This window comes from Telmatherina bonti (assembly GCF_933228915.1).
Source record: "Telmatherina bonti genome assembly, chromosome: 21".
Lineage (NCBI taxonomy): Eukaryota > Metazoa > Chordata > Actinopteri > Atheriniformes > Telmatherinidae > Telmatherina > Telmatherina bonti.
In genome coordinates, this window is record NC_136630.1 from 8,077,855 (window position 1) to 8,094,936 (window position 17,082).

Here is a 17,082-nt window from a genome sequence, read left to right on the forward strand (position 1 = left end):
GTGGAGCGGCTTTACCGCTCCGTGGTAACGCAGAAAAACACAAGATGAAGAAGCAGTTCAACCGAATGAGACAGCTTGCCAACCAAACAGTGGGCAGGTAAGAGCTGAAACTGCGGAATGAGGTGGGAATTTAACGACGCGGAGCCGCGTGCGTCCTGCTTTCATTGGCTCCGAGTCAAACCAAGAATTTATCATCTGATTGTGGTCACAGTCATGGGCTCCACGAGTGTCTGCTGCCCAGCTGCTTTGATTTACACAAAGCATTAACTGTCAGTGCAGGTCACACATGCAGCGGTGTGATTGATTGAGCCCGGCAGGGAGGCGCGTGCCCGCACGCAGATGGGAAGGAAGCCGACGTGGTACCCAAGAATCTGGGCTGCTGCTGCTGCTGCTGCCCACTGACCAATGACATGAAGGCAGAGGACGGCATCCCAGCAGCTTCTGCTGGTGGAGGTTGTGGAAAGATGCTGGAAATCAAAGTGTGGCAGAACTGGCAGGTGATCGGTGGATGGGTTGAGTCGATAAGGGGTGTCTAGATAATTCATAAACTGCATTTCCACCTCAAGACATGAGAGAACGGACCATCTTTTTTTTAGTGGTTAGAGCTTCTGAGAAGAACAGGAAGTTCTTTGATTGGATTTTGAGCACCATTGGTTGGTTTATCATTTTTCTCCATCACATTCTACAACCAGAGCTTAAAAGGCTGCGACTGCTTTAGTTCACTGTGCTGCGAATAAACAAGGAAGTGTAGAAGATATCTGTTTATAGATGCACTGAAGTCTAGAGCTCATGATGCATTTATGCAGAAGAAGAAAGGAAAGTGGATGTAATGGAAGGATGAGTGCATTTTATCCATCCTACTGTATCATAATGAGACTTGAAATCTTGGTAGCTGAGACATCTGATCCAAAACCAGTTGAAAGTCGTATTTAAGGGTAGCAAATTGAATTGGATTCAGTCCAGCCCAGTTCAGTCAAAAACAAGGTCCAAACACTGATTTTTGGAGACCTACAGACATCTTGACGAAGAGGCGAGGCCTCAGATACCTTCTTCACATTACATGGGTTCAAAGAAGCCCTATTAGCCACAAGTTTATTGATTTTTAATCTTTCTGTCTTGAAAGATGGCCTGCACAGGGGCGTAGTGGTTAGCCCTGTGCAGCCTCACAGCAAGAAGGTTGCTGGTTCAATTCTCAGCTCGGGGGAGACTTTCTGTGTGGAGTTTCTCTCCATATATGCGTGGCTTCTGTCTGGGTACTCCAGTTAGGATAATGAATGAATGAATGTCTCCCGAGGCTGACAGTTGCTCAGGGAAACCTCCATGCATTGCAGATAAAACGAAAAATAGCTTGTTGATTGTTATGAAGTCAGGTTTAAGTTGTTAAGAGTAAAGTTCGTCTGTTACCTTTTATGCAAGGCACTGGCGCTGACAGCCTAGAAGGGTCCTTAGGTGTACTTTCGGCTGAGTTTTGCACCAGTGTCTGTAGAGTGCCTTTGTACCACCTGCATGGTTAGAATCAAAGACTCAGTTGAACATGTGCAGTGTTTGATGAGTCATTAGACAATGACCTTTTATTACATTAATTTATGAAGGCAAAATAATGAAAACAGCTGTGTATATTTGATAGATTTTCCTGCCGTGACGATGGCAGCTTAAGACCAAACAACACGAGAAACTCTAGCTAACATTAGCATCCATGCTGATCAAGTGTATTTGGGTATTTCTGTCTTTCTACTACATAAACATGTAATCTTGTGCATCTTTTGTCTGTTTAAGTGCTTTTTCATTTTCAATTAGGTATATTTTTGTTCTTGAATACAGTTGCGTTCTTATACATCCTACCAAGCTGCAGACACACTACTTCTTTAATCCTGGAAGTTCAGGTCCAGGACTGAACCGCAGTGATGTGTCACAGCTGATGAATGTGAAAGTGATTAATCCCGCTAAATCCCGACTGCACAAGGCTACATCAGATAGTATGCAAATGTAGAAAACACTTGAGATTAATGTGCTGAGATTTATGTGATTTATCTGTTGCTAGTGTGTCTGTTTGTCCTGCAAGGCTTGATGCTACAGATAAAGCTGGAGTTTGTTAATCTCTCAGTCGGGACCTGAGGCTTGCTGACTTATCAGAAAGTGGATGACCCATTTAGGCTCCACTAGTTTGAAAACAAGTCCAGGTTACCATCTAGAAAAGTGTAGCTTTATCGCTGTGTCCCTGTTTTGTGGATTTAACGTCTTTTCTGTCAATAGGTCAACAGGGTCATGGTTTCTTTAACTTTTGAATTGTTACCTTTCCACTCTAAAGGTGTTGCCATGTGTCAGCACTGTGCCCATGGCAATTCAGACAATGTATTGTTTAACCGTTTGAGAATGTTACACAGCTTGGAAATTCAACATTATTAATGTTTGCAAATGGCACTTGTCTGACTGGGAAACAGGTTGATGTGAAGCCTGTTGAAGGGGTCCTGCTTCATGCTGACTGCAGCATGACATGTTGCAGATACGCACACACTCTGGACACGGAGAGGAGATGTTTTGCTGAGAAGTTTTGAGGAATTTGGATTTTAAATCCATCCTGTGAGGAGTCTGATCAGCTGGAGTCCAAACATGCAGCCAGAGTCATAATGAACCATGCTTGGCTACATGAAGAACAAGACATCCAGCAACAGATGGTCTGACCCCCACTGAGGCCTGATGTCAACATCATGCAGTCAGTCTGGGATTACATGAAGAGACAGGACACTGAGGCACAGTATTAGACCAAAAAAAGTCAACGACCAAGTTTAGAAACAGCCCAAATAAGGTCTGAACCTTTGTTCCACATCAGTTTAAGAGCTGAAAAAAAGCACACAGAGAGATTTAAACCAAAAACAAATGGCAAAACATCCGAAAATGAATCCAAGTAGTAAAACAATTTATCTAAAATAAAATCCAAAGCCAAGTCCAACACCTGTCAAAACAACCATAAAACTTATTGAAAAGGGTCAAATTTGAGATACAAACCAAGTGCAACTCAGGCCTAAAAATGAATTCAAAATAACTATTAGGTCATATCCAAAACCTGGTCCAAAAACGGTTTTAATCTACATCCCAGGGAATACTCGCATCAAGTCTAATTTAAGCTCAAAACCAGTCTAAATCTAGTCCTAAACCATGTCCAGAACATGTTAAAACTAACGGCGCATTCACACCAGAACAGTGTGGGGGACTCTCTTAAGTTAAACGGGTAATAAACTGGTCTAAAACAGGTAATAAACTAGTCTAAAACAGGTAATAAACTGGTCTAAAACAGGTAATGAACTGGTCTAAAACAGTTAATAAACTGGTCTAAAACAGGTAATAAACTGGTCTAAAACAGGTAATAAACTGGTCTAAAACTGGAAATAAACTGGTCTAAAACTGGAAATAAACTGGTCTAAAACAGGTAATAAATGGTCTAAAACAGTTAATAAACTGGTCTAAAACTGGAAATAAACTGGTCTAAAACAGGTAATAAACTGGTCTAAGACAGATAATAAACTGGTCTAAAACTGGAAATAAACTGGTCTAAGACGGGTAATAAACTGGTCTAAGACGGGTAATAAACTGGTCTAAGACAGATAATAAACTGGTCTAAAACGGGTAATAAACTGGTCTAAAACAGGTAATAAACTGGTCTAAGACAGATAATAAACTGGTCTAAGACAGATAATAAACTGGTCTAAGACAGATAATAAACTGGTCTAAAACGGGTAATAAACTGGTCTAAAACGGGTAATAAACTGGTCTAAAACAGGTAATAAACTGGTCTAAGACAGGTAAATAAACTGGTCTAAAACGGGTAGTAAACTGGTCTAAGACGGGTAATAAACTGGTCTAAGACAGATAATAAACTGGTCTAAAACAGGTAATAAATGGTCTAAGACAGATAATAAACTGGTCTAAAACGGGTAATAAACTGGTCTAAAACAGGTAATAAACTGGTCTAAAACAGGTAATAAATGGTCTAAGACAGATAATAAACTGGTCTAAAACGGGTAATAAACTGGTCTAAAACGGGTAATAAACTTGTCTAACACAGGTAATAAACTGGTCTAAAACAGGTAATAAACTGGTCTAAAACGGGTAATAAACTTGTCTAAAACGGGTAATAAACTGGTCTAAAACAGGTAATAAACTGGTCTAAGACGGGTAATAAACTGGTCTAAAACTGGAAATAAACTGGTCTAAAACAGGTAATAAACCCAGTGGGATGAGGATTCAGTCGTTCACCATTTTTCCTCGACTTTACGAAGTCACAGCTGACCGTAAGCAGAGATGCTGATACAGATCAATAAAAAGGTTTTACCACCAGAACGACTTGTAGAAATCCTTACATCCTTGCACGACATTTTCCTGTTGCAACAATATGACTAGAATTGTTCATTATTGGGTAATTCATGCAAAAACCCTATAATACAGTTCAATACATAAAATAACAATTTGTTTTATAAATGTACCTAAAAATGTGTGTGTGTGTTTTCAGCGAGGTGCTTGCATGTTTCCCACTATCTTCCTTAAGGCTTGAGCCCAGCGAGGTGGAACATCCCGGTAATGAGTTTTAACCTGTATCATAAGAAGCAGAACAGCAGGGCAATTAGTCATATTTAGAGGGCAGAGGCTCCATCGCAGCGCTAACGGCTGGTCACACAGGTAATTGTTGATATGTTCATCATGACCTTGGCGGCGTTTGGCAGATATAACATGTTACTTTCTGAGCTTTTAAGGTGCTGTGCCAGCTTATTTTAGACTCAGACAAAAATAGTCTAGTCTTTTGACTCGAACATGCTGGAGATAACTGATCTCAGATCTGGTAAAAAATCATCCAGTCATATTTCAGCATGTATTGTCTTTGTGACTGTATCTCTTATTTGCAAAGGTTTCTATTTAACCTTGTTGTGTTTGCTGTGTCTCATGTTACAAGCAGCTCTTGTAACCGGTGTGCAGGAATGAATTGTGTCCTGAGCTGCTGATTAGAACTTGTTGTTTGGAAATCTGGATAGAAATGTATAATTTGCTTTAAAATATTCTGCTTTTTTTTTTTGTTATTGACCAGCCAATTAAGGAGGGTTGGGATGCTTCTGCATTGGATGTCAGTTAGCATCCATTGGCATTTTAATCCATTCATTTTGGTCCATAAACCCACAAATATGTCTTAGTGAGACAAAAACCCACCAAAAAGGCCGAGGGGAATCATGGCAATAATGCTACAGGATATTTCCTCGTTCTGTGCTTTAATGATGGCAGTGGAGTGCACTGAAAGTAGGACTTCCACCTAGGAGACTGGGGTTTGTGACAGGGACATACTTTTGTGGATAGTTATGCTCTTTTATTTAGTGTTTTTTTTTATCTATTATTACTTAAGTTCCTGTGTAAGGAGGACAAGATGATGGGGGACAACCTAGCCTGGCGAAAAAAAATAATATTCGTTGTGCATATATACATGATTCGGGTGGGACTTATCACCCTGGTACAAGACGATGCAGAAGAAACAAATTGCTTTCTGTAAAAGGATTTTATGTTTATATGTTTAAAAAAAAAGGCACATGTTAGAGGCCACTGCTGTAAGAACAGAGACTTCATCACCGGATAGTTTTTATTATTTTTTATTGATCAGAGGTGACAAATGGACCTCTAAGTTTCATATTCTGCCTGGCTCGAGGATTTAATTAGAATTGAAGCAAAGCGATTGTCATTTCAAGTTTCAGAATCTGTATATATTATTCCTCTGTGTCCTCTGCCATTACGGTCCTCTCTCCTGCTGCTAAAATCTGTCTCATCATGCAGAAAAACGTGGACATCCTCAGTCTAATGAGGCGTCTCTCTTCTGGATGACATTGTTGCATCGCTCCAGTTAAGGATATAGGTCAAGAGAGGTTCAGACAGAGTAAAATTCATCTCCAAAACAGTCTGCCTGCACCATTAATCCTGCGTAATGCTGCGTAAACTGTGCAGCTGAATGAAAATGTGTAACTGTGAGTGAGCTCAGTGAGGTTACGGCAGGAAGGGGACAGGCTTAATCCTCTTTTGGCTCTGTCACTTTTTCTGCAGGGGTATTTTTAACTCATCTTCTCATTCACTGTTTGTTTTTGTTTTTCCTGTCGTGTTGCTGATAAACGAATAAGACTGGGTCTTTGGCTTCTGGGTTTGTGCACAAAAAAGTCTGTTAATAAGAAGAGCATGCTTCCCTCTAGCAGTCAGACAACAGACTGATCCAGTTTGTCCAGGCTCTGGGAAGGAGACTGAAGGATGTTACTGTGAGAAAGGACCGAAAACAGAAAAAAAAAAAATCCATTAGATGTTGGGAAATGGATTTTTAATCTCCACCAACACAGAGGGAAATAGTTTCTTTTTGTTGCTGTGTAACATCCAGGCTGCAGGTGATAGGACCTCATCACATGCTTGTATTTGCCCTCGCACCATTATCCACTGTCAGCATGTCCTTAATGGCGTCATCATCTTGGTTATTCATTTCATGCAGTATTGTTTTCTGGGCTGCAGGAACAAGTGGTGACTCTCTGAATGATGGAAGAAACAGAAATCAATGATTCTTGTGGTTTTTCTGGGACCGCTCGCCTGTTTTTTACGCTCTGCCTCCCTTTGACGAAACAGCAGGAGGAACTTGTACAACCAGCTGTGCTTGTTGGGTTTTATTTGTCAGCAGGAGGAAAGAAGCAGGGATGCGATGCCTCGCCGTGCCCCAGACACAGACTTCTGCTCCTGTCTGTAACGCAGTTTGATCTTGCCAGGGTGAAAAATATGAGTGGTTTGATGCCGGGCTTTAACAAACAGAACCATCCAGATGTTAAGCACGAATCCAAAACACGAAGTGTTGCTTTTTACAATCTCTAGGGATTTTCTCACGCTGGTTTCATTGTGTTTCATTTGTTGTTAAATTGTGTCACAATACATATTTTACCAGATGTGGGACCTCAGGAAGGAGGTCAGTGGTAAAATTATGCTCAGTACACTGGAAAATTCAACCACCAGTGGCCATAATACTGTGTTGAGCTCATTGCCCAGGGTCTTCCTGCTTCACCTCCTTGTATTCAGATGAAAACTGAAATACACTCTAAGAGAAACTGATTAAGGTGGCTGTTGAATAGTCTAATGGCTCTAAAAAAGCGGGATGCAAAGTTTGATGAAACCTTTGATTTAGGCTTTTTAAATTTCTTAGTTTAGGTGTAATGATACGTCGATCTGCAGCGTCGCTTCCATAAATGGCTGCTGAATTAACTAAATAAAACTTGCATCGCTGGTTAGTATCAAATCATTTTAATTCATTTAATTGATGTAACATAAGATCATTACTAAACCTGTGATTCACTCACCAATGTATACATAATGATCCAACCACAGGTAGACAAGCAGGAATGAGGGTTTATTCAAAAGGAACAGAAGGTGCTGCAATGCCAGGAGGAACAAATGCATAAACAAAGCTGACCAACATGCAATGCTGGGAGTACAAGACTAACTGGGACAGTACTGGTGTGATCTGGTGATGAACATAAGAAGCCATGTAGTATTTATACAGAGGGAGCTCACTAGAAATGAGGCACAGGTGTGATATGAAGAGGACGTAAACTTAGATAAATACACAAAGATGTTGTTTCTCCTTCGGCTTGTCCCTCTGAGGGGGTCGCCACAGCGAATTGGCTTGGGACCGGCCCTCAGAGAACAATCGTATCCCCCTCGGGACTTCGGCAGCGTAAGGAAGCAGGACTCGAACTGCAGACCATCAAAAGACAAGCAGCTCTACCCCCAGAGCCACTGCCACCCCCAGCTGAGTACATAAAGATAAACTCTACAAAATGAGATAGGAAGCAAGATGGTATAAAGAAATCCACCAGAAGTTAAATACTGAGTCCATCTGGCAACGTGGATAGAAAAAAAAGTCAAACTGTGCTCCTTCTCCAGCTGAATTAGGTGTCTATTATTTAGGTGATAAATCAGCCCAGACGGCAGGAATTCATTGTAATGGACCATCTTGGTATATCATGTTATGAACAGGACATAGGGTTACTATAGTCTAAGTTTGTTATCATTGTTATTGCTGGCCAAAGGCAAGGTCGGAAGTTCCTGGAAAAAATATTTGATCTAGCTACATTAAAAAAGAAAACGCACACAATCATAAGTACAAACCCCTTTATTCCAGACATCTCCCCCCTGAAGCCATTCCTCCAAAGCACAGAAACGCACAATGCTGGTTCTTTGTGTGCTGTGTTTTGATGTAGTACACTAGCTAATGTAGCTAACCAAACTGTGGCTCTGGCTTTGTTGCCTTTACAAGTGCTCCAAGCCTCTAAAACTGTGGGATTTATTCACAATACGGGGCTCGCGCAGAGGGTAGGGAAAAGAAATGGCAGATCAGTTTGTTCACCAGACGCTAACCAGCTAACGGAAGTAAGCGAGCTAAAGTCAAATCATGTTGTTAACCGGCTAAAAACTGTGGTTGTTCTAAATTCCTCCTCCTTGAAGCGGGAGATCAGGTTCCTGTCAATCAAAAGGACACGCCCCTAAATATGCCGAGTTTCGAGATTAAATTACTTTTTAGCGGGCGAGTTAGAAAAAAAATTCACTCCCACCACAATTGTCATGAAGGTAAACCTGACCTATTAAACCGAAAATGGATTTTGGAACATGTTTATTTCTGCTGTGAAGTCGGTCTATTTTATATGGGAGTCTATGGGGATTCACGCTGTTTTGCAGCCCCTAGTGGATGAAGGGGGAACTGCAGTTTTATTCACTTCCGAAAAGTTTAAACCACTGGAGGTTGCTGCTTGGTGTCGACCCAAACGTGGGCCGCAGTTGCGGGTCTTAACCTGGGTAGAATGTTGTTGGGGGGTAAAAACACCTGCATTTAAGTATTTACTGATAAAGTAAACCAGAAAAAACCTTAACTTTGTTTACTAGAAACTTTTTGTTTAATGTATTTGGAGTTTGTGGTTAAAATTTGCTTGCTTGGTTGTCATAGATGCGGTGAGTATTCCCAGCTACATTTATCTTATTTAACATTTAAAGACGTGTTTATTTTACTTCACAATTGCAGTTTTTATGTCCTGTCTTTGCAGTAAAACACCAAGAAACACTTAAAAATGTTTGTTACAGAAATATTATGTTATGGTAGCGTTTTGTTGAAAGTTTAAGTTACAGAATAGTCTTACTAATATTGTATTTGTTACATATTCAATATTAAAAAAGGGTTTTTTGGGAACTATTTAGCAGTTGTTGTGCTCCTTTTATTCCATGTTTGTGTAGGTAATTCTATACAATCTGAAGTTTAAACAATAAATAAATATGACAAGCTTACCATTTAGGTCACAGCTTGTCATAAAGGGCTCTCGAAGTCAGACCAGCTGATGTACACTGTCCAGTTCTTGCTTGTTGGAAACAGTTGACTTGATCAAAAACATTTATTGGAAGAAGGGGAGTTGAATAGAGGAGGAACGACTAATTGATTGGCCAATTTTTTTTAACAATTGACAGATTTCTGTATCTGCACAGCTAATAACATGCAGGAGCAAATGCAAGCAGCTGTTGTAGAAACAAAAATGGTGAAAGAAGTTTGACACACAACACTCCTTTGCCTTTTAATGTGTTTATGTTCTGTAAAAACCTCTGTTGCTTTCTCTTTGTGAATCATTCCACATTTACAATGAACCAGAAATGAACCAGCTGCTTTTTCACACGATCTAACCGGCTGAGGAGCGTTTACTTCAGGTTGAAACCAGAAACGACTGCTGTGGCCTGTTTTACCAGAATTTTATATAATACATGGATATATGTGCATGGTTTAAGAGACAACTGCATCTGTTCCTACCGAATAATAAAGCTGACATTCACATCAACCCTCTGAAAATAAGCTCTGTGCACATGCTGCAAATACTTTACATCAATAAACTGCAGATATGTAGCTGCCATAAGAGCTTTTTCTTGTTTGGAACGAATAACGATCTCAGCTTTGTGGATATATGTTTAATTAATGTAAATGGCTCCATAGAAGTTAACAGATATTATGCTGAGGTGCTTTTTTCCCCCTCTTCAGCTGCCAGACGATTCAGCTGGAAGATAATGAGCGCATTTGTCAAATATGGAGCTGTGTGTGTGTGTGTGTGTGTGTGTGTGTGTGTGTGTATGTGTATGTGTATGTGTGTGTGTGTGTGTGTGTGTGTGTATGTGTGTGTGTGTGTGTGTGTGTGTGTGTGTACTAACTCCTGCATCAACTTCTGAATTAAATAATCAATTGATCTTCATTTTGAATCTAATTAGATATTCCGACCGCTTTACAGACTAAATGCAGGGAAAGCAGCTGTGTGGAGGTTAAAAGGATATAGCTGAGGCTGTCGCAAGCTAAAAGGGTAAATAACGGGCAGGAGTGAGAGGACCTGACATGGGTGACATGATGTTTACAGCTGGAAGTGTTGCATCTATGCAGGCTCCTCTGAGGTGTTGATGTGCAGTAGGTGGGAGTGATTTTGGGATCAGCCTCATTAGGAGCATCGCGATCTACCAGTTTATTAGCATGTGTGTGACTGTAAACATTAGTGTGTGTGTGTGTGTGTGTGTGTGTGTGTGTGTGTGTGTGTGTGTGTGTGTGTGTGTGTGTGTGTGTGTGTGTGGAGGCCCTGTTGTCGTCATTATTTATCGCCATGAAAGTCTCTTTATGAAGAATTGCAGCAAACATTGGGACGCGACCCATTCAGAGTTTCTGAGATGCTGAAAGCTTCTTGTTCAGCGAATGCAGAGGAATACTTCAGCATTTTTGGGACTCATATGTCTCAATTAGTTTTAGTAAATACAAAGCTGTTTCTAGCTTAGCATAAAATACACTTTTGAATAGCTCTTAAGAAAAAGTGACCAGTTGTGTGATGTTTAATTTCTACTTAAACAGAAATATTAAGATGTGCTTTAGAGCTAAATCTTTGAGTCAACCCTCAGCTGTTTATATAAATCCAGGACACAGAGAATAGGTGCAACTCTGTGTTGAAATGTGCAAATATAAATGTAAATATGACACGTATATAAGGCAAAAACATATTTTGTGGAAATCCAACAAGCCTGGACGTCAGCATCTGGTCTGAACCCTCATAGACAGGCTTTTGTTCAGTGTTCAGGAACAGTTCTCTAGGCTACTTGATAAAGCTCTTCTTTGGAGGTTGTCTGTGTTTTGTTCTGGTTTTTGTTGGGAAAATCCTTCACTGCTTCTATAATATTGAGGTCTGGGTTCTGGTGTGGAGTGATTCCTCCATCAGACCTGTCATTACTGATTTATAGTCCAGTTCTTGTGTTGTTCTGCAAATTTCCCCCCGTTTCCCTTCCTTAAAAATAACTTTAGACGGAAAATCTTCCATCAGACTGTTTCTGATGAGGTTTTGGCAAACTCTGAACAGATCAGCTGAATGTTATGATGCATCCTGGGACCTGTCTAAGGCCTTAACTGGGTTTTGTTTTCACTTTAAGAGCTTTAAACTGCTGTAGATGGCTTGTTTTAGGCCTGGAAGTAGCTTAACCGGCTCTGGGTTGCATTGTTTCTTCCTAAGAGCAGCACTTCCTGATGGTGCTGAAATATTTTCCAGGTAAATAAAGAGAATCTGTCTGGCTGAATGGATGGAAGCGACACGCGGTGACACAGCTGCAGTGCAGTAACTTAACAGCATCGCTCCAGATGCACAGTGGTGGAATGATTGGCATTAAACTCGCCTGGCTACGTTTCTTCCTCATGTGTCCATGCAGACCAGCTGATTTCCTTCTCTGTTATTCAGCCAGCCATGGTTTTGTTTTTGTCTTTCCGAGACGATGCATGGGACAGGTCAGTGTTTGCTCAGTGGGCTTTTTTTTTTTCCCCCCTAAAGTTGTCTCTTAACCAGATGGAAAATTACACATTAAAAGAACCACAAAATCTCAGAAACCACAGGAGCTTCAGAGTTATAAGGGAGACAGCATGCAGAGTGAGACATGCACAGTGCCAAAAGGAAGGGTTCTAAAACAAAACAAACAATTATCACAGACACCTAAAGCATAACGGCTAAAAATCCCATGACATTAGAGATGACAGGAGTGATTTCAGACGGGACGCTTTCTGACAACATGACTAACACAAATGAGAGCAGGCAGGCAGTCGTGCAGCCGCTCTGTACGACAACATGTCTGGTTGTTTTTCTGACCAAGTGTTAAGAAAACAGGGCAGGAATGGCACAAAACACTGTAGGACATATTTAATTACACAGAACTAACAGAGATATGTCCAGATCACACAGTTCTTATGGTGGGTCACGAGTTTGTCAACCCGCTTCACAAGTGGAAAAAGGTTAAATTAGTGTTCCAGTTTTTAGCCTGGAGTATTGTTAAAACCAATACGACTTAAGATGCATGCAAGGTCTGAGGTCTGGACTCCAACTGGATCATGTCAGCACCTTCATTCTGTTGGTTTTTCACTCATTCTGTTGTAGATTTGTTGCCCTGTTTGGGGTCATTTGCTGCATTTCCAGTACTGTTTTTGGCAAAATAAGAGTTATTTGTAAAATTCTGACAGTTTCGCAGGTGTTTTCCATTAAACATGTTTAGCATGTAAACTGCATGAAGCCGGATGAGATTTTGCCAGAATTATGGCTCATGCAAGGTAGCCACGTAGTGTTATTTCAGGGTTTTCTACTTGCTGTGGAGAATTTGCCACAGCTTTTCGAAGCCCTTTTCCCCATTTCTCTTTCTAATTCTTTGTAAATCTCTGTATTTCATATTGTTTCCTCAACATTGCACCATCTTAACCAGGACTTAGGTGGTCACATGCCTCCCTACATCACGTCCAGATGTGTAAATTTGAAAAAGTGTTTTCATTACTTTTTTGACCACCCAGTGAGAGCGTAAAACCTTTTTAGTAATATTTTTTAATTTTTTAAAATGTGGGTGTGTTCATTAGCTTTATTTAAAAAAAAAAAAAAAAAAAAAGCTATGTTTAAGTTTAGCACATTTCCAGGGGTGGAACAGTGGCACAGTGCACGGTGGCACAGTGGTTAGCACTGTGGCCAGCAAGAAGGTCACTGGTTCGATCCTTGGCTGGGGAGGGGTTTGGTCAGTTTCTGTGTGGAGTTTGCATGTTCTCCCTGTGTATGCATGGGTTCTCTCCGGGTACTCCGGCTTCCTCCCACCGTCCAAAGACATGCATGTTAGGTTAATTGGTTACTCTAAATTGCCCCTAGGAATGAGTGTGAGCGTGAGTGGTTGTTCGTCTCTCTGTGTGGCCCTACGATGGACTGGCGAGCTGTCCAGGGTGTACCTGGACATGTCACCCAAAGCCAGCTGGGATAGGCTCCAGCTTCCCCGCGACCCTGAATTGGAATAAGCGGTTCAGAAAATGAATGAATGAACATTTCCAGGGGTAATGGAAACGCAGCTGCTGTCTGGTTTTAGCCAAACTTTACCTGCCAGACAGGTGGACTCACATTGGGCATCCGGAGATGTTCTCAGTGACTGCAAGGTTTCTCAGAACTGTGACTGCAAAACAAGCCCAAATCAACATGCCTCCGCCACCGTGCTTGACTGTAAGCCTGCGGTGTTTGTGCAGATATGTTGGGTTTGGTTTATATTAAACATACTGCTGCGCATTTTGACCAACCGTCTGTTTTGTGGTTTATTCAGATGCAGCTTTGCAGATCTAAACTGTTCTTAGAGGGAAGGGTCTTCCTACTGCAACCCTTCGAAACTAACCATACATCTGCCCTCTCTTTCTAATCATGACTTTTTACCTTAAACATGCAAACTGAGACCTGTAGAGTCTGAGATGTGGCTTTGTAATTTCTCTGATCATTGCAGTGTTGGGCTTAACTTGACAGGGAGAAGACATGCAGCTGTCTTTTATGTTTTCCACTTGTGAATAATCTTTCTGTCTGTACGACAACAGACTCAAAGTAGTTTGGAAATATTTGTCGTACTGGCAGGCAGCAACATTTGCTACCAAAGCTTCCGCCATTTAATCAGAATCATATGCCTGATATGACTTTATCATTCCTATAGCAGGTTTTTATTTACTCATGGTAAGGACCATGTCTTTATTTGTGATTACTGAGTGAGAAGTGTAATAAATGTAAATTTAGCTCCATTAGAGACAAATGACGGGTGTATTATATATTCCTTTTTATCCTGTTAACCCTTCCTTGACGTTTGCAGCCTCTCGGACCTGCAGTGTAGGTTTTACTCCTCTGATATGATGCTCTGTCTGAGAGGTAATTAACATTAGTGAAGAGTTTTTTTATTCATTTTTTTTCATTTATTGACAAAAATACCCTCGTCTGACACAACAACAGGTGTAAGTGATGAGGTTGCTGACAGTCTGTAGATTTGGAGTTAAGCAGGAGAAAACAGATGCGATGTTTCTGCATTGCCAATGCTCCGGAGACATCAGGTTTTTGGGTGAAATACAGGGAACTGCTGAGGGAGATGACTCTGCCAGTGAAGCATTAAGGAATTCACTGAAGTGTGTTGATGGAGTCGCTGCTTTGTGTTGTCAGTGAGCCACTGAGGAGCTGACAACCAGATTCCCATCCTCCTCCGCTCAGCTACAGCTGCTGCTGCTGCTGCTGGAGGATGACGGGGCGACTTTTTCTTATTAACCAACTAGCAGGACTGCTCTGCAGCATCCTGATGGCTGATTTCCAGACATTAAACATCAAGAAGCTATTTTGCCTTTCAGTATTTAGACAGGTTTGACTGAGGACAGTTATCTACAAACTGATGTAGTTTTCTCTTTTCTGCGGCACTTTGAAGTCAGTCTTTAGAAGCAACAGACCGAGGCTGGATTTTAAATTCTGAATGACGCCTTTTACTGGAGTCTGCCTGTTGGATTTTATATAGATGGTGTTAACATATATGCACTCACTTGTTCAATTGCTGGTGGTCACAAATATCTAATCAGCCAATCGGATGGCAATACATATAGTCATGCAGACATGATCAAGGCGACTTGTTGAAGTTCAAAGTGAGCATCAGAAAGAGGGGAAAAAAGGGGATTTAAGGCTGCATTCACATCAGGATAGTCCGCTAGACTCGGTCCGATTGGGGACTCGGCTCAGTTCACGTTCATGCGGCACTTTGGTCAAACGCGGCAAACCTTTACAATAATAAATCTCCATTCCCACCAGAGGTGGCGCTGCACAAGTATTTGGCAAAAGAGACCAAGACCCGCGTGAAGAACAAAACTGTTTCCTCCACCTGCGAGTTAAACATAGAGACGAAACTTGCAGTACGAACACCAGACGAGGCAGTGGACCCTTAACACCATCGCTATGTATTTACCCATAATGCAATGCTATGCCACATGCAGGAAGTGACTTTTCTTTTGTAGTCCGCTTCCAGTATTTGGTCCGCTAGAAACGAACCGAGACCTGCATTTATAGGCAGATCGATTCCGCTTCTTTGGTCCGAATCAGAATTTGTTTGGCGCGTTCACATTTTGCCAAAACAAAGCGGACTTTCTGAGCAAAAGGACTTGGATTCAGATCTAAAAAGCTGATGTGAATGTGCCCTAAGTGACTTTGAGCGTGGCATAGTTTTTGGTCTGAGCATGCACTGGGATTTTCACTCACAACCATCTCCAGTGTTTCCAGAGAAGGTCTGAAGAAGGGAAAATATCCAGCGAGCAGCAGTTGTCTGGACCAGAATGCCTTTCTGATGTCAGAAGAGACTGTACAGACTGGTGGGAGACGATAGGAAGACCACAGGAACTTAGAAAAGCACTGGTTCTAGCAACTCGTCCAACCTGGAAGCAGATGGTCTCCACCAGCAGAAGACCACAGCAGGTTCCCTCCTGTCAGTAAGAACAGGAAACTGAGGCTACAATTCACACAGACTCACCAGAACTGGACAATAGAAGATGGAGAAACGTTGCTGGTCTGATGAGTCTCCATTTCAGCTCCAAACTGCCTCCACTCAGGATGGTTAAATCCTGCATGAAGGAAGGTTAGGTGTGGAGGTTCTGGCTCCCAGTCGAGGCCTCTCCGATTGGGAGTGATCAGGACACAAGCGATCCCCCTCAGATGCCTCCAAATCATAAAGTTGTCTAAATTTCTTGTTTACCGCTCAGAAATCTTCAGGAACTGTTCACTCTTTACCATTACCCTAACTTCAGCAGAGCTGACCTCTGAGTGGACAGAATTTATATCAGTCCACTGGAGGTTTTAGGGCAGAAGTTTGTCTAAATGAGAGGATATAAAGCAGGGGTGTCAAACTCCAGTCCTCGAGGGCCGGTATCCAGTGGGTTTTTGTTGCTTCCCTCTACTGACACAGCTGATTCAAATCAAATGGATCCAGAAACTTCACTGCAAAAACTGAAATCTAAGTAAGATTAAAAATCTTAAATTGAGTACACATATGCTTTTTTTTTTTTTTTTTTTTTTTTTAAAGGTAAGATAATTCTTAGTTTTTATGCCAGAGAATTTCTCTTGTTTTAAGAGTATTTTTTACTTGTTTTGGGAAATCTTGACAAGCCAAATTTTCTTGTTCTCTTGGCAGATCATTTATCTTATTTTAAGCAACATTTACCTAATTTTTGTATATTTTTTCTTGTTTTTTAAGGCTGAGTTTTTGCAGTGTTCTTGTCAACCTATTTGTTAATTTCAGTCAGGTATGTTGGAGCATGGAGACAACAAAAACTTGCAGGATACCGGCCCTCGAGGACTGGAGTTTGACACCTGTTATATAAAGTCTTACATGTATGTGTTCTGCTTTGCATCTGTACAGATGTTCACAAAAGCACTTGTTGTTTGCATCTCGGCGAACTCTAGAATGATTCATATACATTTATTTTAAAGCTCAAAACCTTTCATGCAGTCATTTTCTTAACCACTTAGTCCAATAACTCTCAGGGAGCTGGAGTCTATCCCAGCAACCACTGGGCGAGATGAAGGGTATACCCTGGACAGGTCACAGATCAGAGACAAGCAACCACTCACACCCAGGCTTAAAATCTCTCTGATTTCAGTGGAAAATAATGTGATTTGTAACACCTGATGTTCTGATATGCAGAACGATGGATAACTCTGTTTCGTTATCGATGCTGATAAGTTTTTT

General features: G+C 41.2%; 1 protein-coding gene across 1 annotated transcript in view; it reads left to right on the forward strand.

Annotated features, from left to right (window-relative positions):
- Window positions 1-17,082, forward strand: part of LOC306771959 (rho GTPase-activating protein 44-like) — a gene marked incomplete at its 3' end in the record, with an annotated part of 108,816 nt that continues 91,734 nt past the window's right edge. Inside the window, exon 1 of the mRNA XM_079261326.1 lies at window positions 1-97. Coding sequence (XP_079117452.1) covers window positions 45-97 — 53 coding nt within the window. The 5' untranslated portion in view covers window positions 1-44. The remainder of the gene's footprint in view (window positions 98-17,082) is intronic.